General features: G+C 42.4%; 1 protein-coding gene and 1 pseudogene across 1 annotated transcript; one reads left to right on the forward strand and one right to left on the reverse strand.

The window, feature by feature from the left end:
* The first annotated feature begins 1471 nt into the window (after window positions 1–1471).
* On the forward strand, window positions 1472–1867 carry LOC101398508 (large ribosomal subunit protein eL42-like). The gene has a single exon (XM_004428199.3). The coding sequence runs from the start codon at window positions 1484–1486 to the stop codon at window positions 1802–1804; it is 321 nt and encodes a 106-aa protein (XP_004428256.1). The 5' UTR covers window positions 1472–1483; the 3' UTR covers window positions 1805–1867.
* Window positions 1868–3851: 1984 nt separating this feature from the next.
* Window positions 3852–4515, reverse strand: LOC101398265 (ferritin light chain pseudogene; annotated as a pseudogene).
* Window positions 4516–7253: the final 2738 nt, after the last annotated feature.

The following is a 7253-nucleotide window of genomic DNA, read 5'->3' on the forward strand; positions in this document are numbered from 1 at the left end:
ACACTAGTTATATACAAGTTCACCCTTTTCATTTTCCCTTGATAAACCACACCTGGATGCCAGGTGAGTTAAATTAATGCTATTTTAACAGTGGTTCTCAAACTGGAGTGGGCATCAGAATAACCTCCAGTGCCTGTTAATCACAGGTTGCCAGGCCCCACCCTAGAGTTTCTGATTCAGCAGGTCTAGGGTGGGAGTTAAAAACTGCATTTCTGTTAAGTTCCCAAGTGATGCTGCTGCTGCTGCTGATCCTGGAACCACACTTTAAGAACCACTGTAGGATAAGAACTTTGAATCCACCAGAATTTAGTAATCAACCAATCAATCAGTCAATCATTCACAAACTACACTCTAATTATTTGTAATAAATTACTTTCTACACTTCGATTCAACTGCTGAATTAGTGATCCCCTAAGGGCTTTCCAGTTAAAAAATTCTATGATGTTTAAGTGAGGTGTAGGGGGAAGAGGGAGAATCTCCCTCTGCCCTTTCCCTTAAGGTTCTTCTGGCTGGCCAAACAATCAACAAGACAGGTTAGCAGGAGAAAATAATACCAAGTTTAATAACATGTATACATGGGAGAAGCTGAGAAATGAGCAACTCGTCCTTCTGTCTAAGCTGCTTGCTTAAGTGTTGCAGCTAAAGGCGAGGAGCGTGTTGGGGGTGGGTAGTGGCCTGGGACTTCAGAGGGCAGGAGAACAATTCTTTTTGGGGTCATCTATAGATAATGTGGTCAGGGAGAGACAGAGTTTTTGATAAAAGGGGCTTGGTGCCCCTCCCATTGTAACATCTATTTTACATTATCTTTATAGCCATCATGATAGAAGATCTGTTCTAGGAAGGAGCCACCATGTCAAATTCTTTAGGCAGTTAGTGGGGGAGGTCAAATGTCCTTCAGAGAAAACAATCAAGGTAAAGAGATATATTTCAGGGTGGCCAAATCTTGATCTCCCACAGAGGCAAGACAATGGGTCTTGATTCAACAATTGAAGCCTGACTGCTTCTGCAGTCATATTCTCTTTCAACTCTTCCCACTATCCCCTCCACCCAGCCTAAAGACTGTAACGCTCAGTGTCATAGGGACTAAGGATGGCACACTGTGTTTTAGTTTCCTGCATGAATACAGAATGGAGTGCTCTTCTCCAAGTCTTGACAGTTGTGATGAGAATTTTCTATTTTTCTCAGAGATCTCTCTAAAGGGATCAGATGTACATTCTGGCTCTTCAGAGGCAGGAGGGAGGTCATTCCAAGACCAGCAAATGCTGTAATTTGCTTTTAAGAATGTCCAAGACAGGCACCATGGTGATGTATTGCTCTTTTCTCTGATAAAACTTACTGGTCATTTTAAGTTGAAATCCAAAAGGAACCAAAGAAAATTTAAATTCTATATATAGGCTTTCCTAACAGTGATGTATTTTCTGTGAAAGCATTTCAATCAATTGTTCTTTGGTTTTCTTTCTGTGCTGATAGCGCTCTCACAAAGATGGTGAACGTTCCGAAAACCCGGCGGACTTTCTGTAAGAAGTGTGGCAAGCACCAACCCCACAAAGTGACACAGTACAAGAAGGGCAAGGATTCTCTGTATGCCCAGGGAAAGCGGCGTTATGACAGGAAGCAGAGTGGCTATGGTGGGCAGACTAAGCCGATTTTCCGAAAAAAGCCTAAAACTACAAAGAAGATTGTGCTGAGGCTAGAATGTGTTGAGCCCAACTGCAGATCTAAGAGAATGCTGGCTATCAAGAGATGCAAGCATTTTGAACTGGGAGGAGATAAGAAGAGAAAGGGCCAAGTGATCCAGTTCTAAGCTTCATCTGTTGTTTTATTATGAAGACAATAAAATTTTGAGGTTATGTTTAAAAAAAAAAAATTGTTCTTTGGAGGCTGTTTGTCCAAAAGAAAGAAGAAATACTTCTCTGGGAGTTTTGGAAGTCTATCAGCTTTATGTTCTGCCAGAGCCAGGATAAAAACTTAGTAGCATAAGGAGTGAGGAGTACACTGGGCAGCTGGCCCCTTGCTCCAGGTCCAGTTTCTATTAGAAGGAGGCTCTGAAAGGTGCATTCACACAGTGGAATGCTTTATCCCCTCAGGCTTTTTTACAACATACCCACCACCATGCCTTTCTAGTGGGAATTGATTATAAGAATAGTCAACTCATGGTTACTCATTTTTAGTTAAAAAAAAGCTAACATGTATCAAGGTTCTCTATGTGGTTGGCATTTTTATAAGGACTTTCCTGGTATTAATTCATTTAATCCTTACAACAGTCCCATAAGTACTATTATTATCTTCATTTTATAGACAAGGAAACTGAGGCACAAAGAATTAATTTGCCCAAGATCACACCATTTAGTAAGAGGTAAAGATAGGATTCAAACCATTTCTGGCCCAAGAGTCACATTCTATGCTGTATTTTTTTTTTTTTAACAGAAAAATAACCTTCTAGATTAATTAAATCTATAATTCAAAAGTTATATTGAACCACTTGAAAATAAGAAGCTGTTATGGGTTGAATTGTGTCCCCCCTAAAAAAGATATGTTGAAGCCCTAGCCCCTAGTACTCCAGAATGTAACCTCCTTTAGAAATAGGGTCATTGCACATATAATTAGTTAAGATGAGGTCATACTGGAGTAGGGTGGGCCCTTAATCCAATATGACTGGTGTCCTTATAAGAAGGCGGCCATGTGAAGACAGAGATAACGCCATGTGACTACAAAGGTAAATATTGGAGTTATGCAGCTGCAAGCCAAGGAACACCAAAGGCTGCCAGCAAACCATCAGGAGCTAGGAAGAGGCAAGGAAGAATTCCCCTACAGGTTTCAGAGGAAATGTGGTCCTGCCAGCCGACTGACACCTTGATTTCAGACATCTAACCTCCAGAACTATGGGGACAATAAATTTTTTTTATTTTAAGCCACCCAGTTTGTGGTACTTTGTTATGGCAGTCTAGGAAAGTATTATAGAACTAATGCATTTATTCTCCGTTTTCCTCAATTCTCCCTCCTAACTTCCAGCAGCAGTGCTACAGAACAGCACATCCACTTGGTAGGACGAGAAGCAAGACTCTGAATTGTTCATTCATTTGGAGCCTGGCATGATTCCTGACACATTGTAGGTACTTAAGAAATGTTTGTTGATTAAATGAATTCTTCCAACATTTACTAAGGGACTACTCTTTCCCAGGATTATCTAAAAAGGAGACAAGTCTTGGGCGGGCCCTGTGGCTTAGCAGTTAAGTGCATGCGCTCCGCTACTGGCGGCCCGCGGTTCGGATCCTGGGCGTGCACCGACGCACCGCTTCTCTGGCCATGCTGAGGCCATGTTCCACATACAGCAACTAGCAGGATGTGCAGCTATGACATACAACTATCTACTGGGGCTTTGGGGGAAAAAAAAAAAAGGAGGAGGATTGGCAATAGATGTTAGCTCAGAGCCGGTCTACCTCAGCAAAAAGAGGAAGATTAGCATGGATGTTAGCTCAGGGCTGATCTTCCTCACAAAATAAATAAATAAATAAAATAAAAATGAGACAAGTCTTAAAAATCAAGAGTATGCAATGAGTAACATTCCTTCTCTCAAATCTACGGATGACTTGAAAAATACTAGACACCAAAGTGTCTTCCAGCATCCCTAAGACAAGTAAAAATGACTGTGTTAAGATTTGGTTTCTGGGCCTCCTGTTCCATCCATCTCTCTGTCCTTTTTTTTTTTTTTTTTGGCTGCAAAAAGCTTTATTGTTTCTATTTGGTCCACGGTTTGGGAGAGGGCTCCAGGGTGGTTAGAAAGCTACCTAGTGGCTGCAGGGAGCGGCTCAGGCAGAAGCTCTGACACCAAGGGGATGCCAGGCCGGCCCCTCAAAGGCTGCTGGACTGTGGAGGCTCCTAGTCATGCTTGAGGGTGAGCCTTTCGAAGAGATACTCGCCCAGCCCAGCCTGGGGGCCAGCGAGCCTGTGAATGTTGGTCACGTGGTCGCCCATCTTCTTGATGAGTTTCACTTCCTCCTCTAGGAAGTGGTTCTCCAGGAAGTCACAAACATGGGGGTCTGAGTGGGCAGAACCCAGAGCACGCAGATCCAAGAGGGCCTTGTTCAGATTCTTCTCCAGGGCCATGGCAGCTTCCACAGCCTGCAGGGTGTTGCCGCACTCATCCTGGGACGGCTTCTGCAAGTCCTGGAAGAGGGCGCGGCCGCCGCGCTGGTTTTGCATCTTCAAGAGACGCTCCGCGCCCTCGCGCTTCTCCTCCGCCAACTCGCGGGAGAAGTGGCACACGCCCTCCAGAGCCACATCGTCGCGGTCGAAATAGAAGCCCAGTGAGAGATAAGGTGTACGAGGCCCGCAGATACATGTTGACCAGGCGGTTGACCGCGGCCTCCACTTCGGCAGAATAATTCTGACGAATCTGGGAGCTCATGGTTGATGGCAGTAAGGAGCTGAGCTCAAAAAATCGGTGTTGGTTGGTCCCGCCGGAGGTAGAGGATGGCTGAGCTGGTCCGAAGGCTACGACTGGAAGAGAGGTTGGAAGGTGGTCGGAGGCTGGAAGAAGGGGGCGTCCCTGGGTCTGTTCCGTCCAAACACTGTTGAAGCAAGAGACAGATCCGGGGGACGCCGAGCGCGCTGCCTCTCTGTCTATTTTTGAGTAATGCTTCACCTCTTTTCCATTTTCTTGCCCCTCTCTGGTTGGATGTGCTAATGAATGGAGAAAGGTATGAAAAGCAGAGAGCAGGAGAGAGAAGTACAACCCCCAAACCTGATCATGATAATAATTGAGAGGATAATTGAGAGGACACCACTGACAAACTGTAGAAAAGGCACCCTGAACATGTTTTAGACATTAGTATCTAAGGAAGATACTAATACATTAGGGTGACTAATGAAGGCTTATAAAGGTAATTTAAAAACGGTTTGCCCAAAGACAAAGAATAAAATGATTATTCTGAAAGTGAACTTAAACATGATGAATGAAAAGAGAAAATAAAAGTATATATAATATAGTCTTATTTTTACAAAACAATGACAAAAATTCCTATGTATACATGTGCGTGTAAAACTGTCTAGGTACATTTACATATATTTAAGATTGTACGAACATGGAGAAAGAGGTGGAAGGATATTGTATTAGTTTCCTATCATTGCTATAAAAAATTGTCACAAATTTGGTGCCCTAAAACAACAGAGAGTAGCTAAAAATTCATAGAGATAGAAAGTAGAATGGTGGTTTCCAGAGGCTGGGGAGAGAGGGGAATGGAGCTGTCATTGAATGGGTATAAAGTTTCAGTTTTGCAAGATGAAAAGTTCTGGAGATTGATTGTGCAACAATGTAAATGTACTTAACACTAAATGTACACTTAAAAATGGTTAAGATAGCACATTTTATGTTATGTGTATTTTACTACAATTTTATTTTTAAAAGCTTTAAATCTTTGAGGTAGGTATTAATTTTAGCCCTTTTTTGGAGGAAAATGAGGCACTGGAACTTGCCCAAGATCACAATGATAGTAAATTGGCAGAGCTGGGATTAAAATCCAGGACAGTCTAACTCTAAAGGCCTTCCTCCTAATTGTTATGATATATAAAAGGTAAAATAAATAGTCTCTACCTATTTATAAAACAGAAAAGACACCCCCAATCCCAGAACGTAATCCCCTTCAATTCTGGAGGCCAGAAGTCTGAAGTCAGCTTCACTGGGCCAAAATTAAGGTGTCAGCGGGGCTGTACTCCCTCTGGAGTCTCTGGGGAGAATTTGTTCCTTGCCTCTTCCAGATTCTGTTGGCTGCTGGCATTCCTTGGCTTGTGGCTCCATCACTCCAATCTCTGCCCCCATGGTCATATTGCCTTCTCCTCCTCTGTGTGTGTCAAATCTCCCTCTGCTTCTCTCATACTAGGATCCTGTGATTGCATTTGGAGCACACCCAGATAATCCAGGATAATGTTTCCATTTCACTATCTTTAACTTAATCAAATCTGCAAAGACCCTTTTTCCATGTAAGATAACACTTACAGGTGCCAGGAATTAGGACTTGCTATCTTTAGGGGGCCATTATTCACCCTACCACAGATACATACTACATAATTAACATGGGGAGGGGTAGTGTGGTAGCTACCCTTCAAAATGGGCCCCAATGATCCTTGCTTCTTGATATTCATGCCTTTTTGTAGTCTATTTCCACACTGATTGAGGGCCATCTGTGTGACAAACATAATAAGACAGAAGTGACAGTGTGTGATTTCCGGACTAAGTCATAAACAGTGTTGTAATTTCTGCCTTGTCTTGGATAGCTTGCTCTGAGGGAAACCAGCTATCATGTGAGGACACTCAAGCAGCCCCACGGAGAGGCTCATATGCAGAGGAACTGAGGCCTCCCACCAACAACCAGCACCAACTTGCCAACCATGTGAGTGTGCCACTTGGAAGCAGATCTTCAAGCCCTGGGCAAGTCTTGAATAATGACTGCTTTCTCAGAACTGCCCAACTACTCAGCCAAGCTTCTCCTGATCCACAAAAGTTAAGAGAGAGAAGAAATGCTTATTGTTGTTTTAAGTCATTAAGTTGTAAGGTAATTTGTAACATAGATAGTGATGTGGGAGGAGAAACCAAGCCAAACAAACAAACTATACTGAAAAAAAACTCCTCTTTGTACCCATGCATTTAAGTAAAATTATGTATTTAAAAAAATTTCGCAGAGAATATTTAGGACTTATATGATATTAATCTCGGAGAAAAAGAAATGGATTTGAGTGGCACATGGCATTCTACATTTCTGGGAGCAGAGAGGAAAGAGCCTGCAGCTTTGTTGTGGTTACCCTGCATCTTCTTATACTGGGTAGTATAATTAATACCTATTGTTATTGCTTCTTCAGAATGTATTCTCCATTCTTCTAGTAATAGTGGCCCACTTTCCCTCTAGGGATCTACCCTGGAAGGACATGAAGGAACAAGAGAATGAAAAAAGAGCCAGATTAGAAGGCGGAAAGGATTGAAACAAATAAATAAAGCCCCTGGACGCTCTGCTTATGACTTCAATAATCTCTGTGAATCAAACATTTAAAGGAGTATATAGCTATGTGTGTGATGCCAATCCACTCCTCTTCTAAACTCCATAAACCCCTTGGAGGAAAAAAGATGATGCATTGCTGTACAAGCTGTTAAAAAAATTCAAAGCTTTCTGCTGCTTAGCAAGTAAGTATAGATTAATTTAAAGCATTCTACAATATGGTCCAATCTATTTTTCTAGTCTTTCCTCCCTCTATGTGTCTGA

This window comes from Ceratotherium simum, chromosome 9, assembly GCF_057802395.1.
Source record: "Ceratotherium simum simum isolate JZ-2026a chromosome 9, ASM5780239v1, whole genome shotgun sequence".
Classification (NCBI taxonomy): domain Eukaryota; kingdom Metazoa; phylum Chordata; class Mammalia; order Perissodactyla; family Rhinocerotidae; genus Ceratotherium; species Ceratotherium simum.

What these genes read in the sequence shown, in the direction of transcription:
- LOC101398508 (XM_004428199.3), top strand. Translation starts at nt 1,484, where the DNA reads ATGGTGAACGTTCCGAAAACCCGGCGGACTTTCTGTAAGAAGTGTGGC.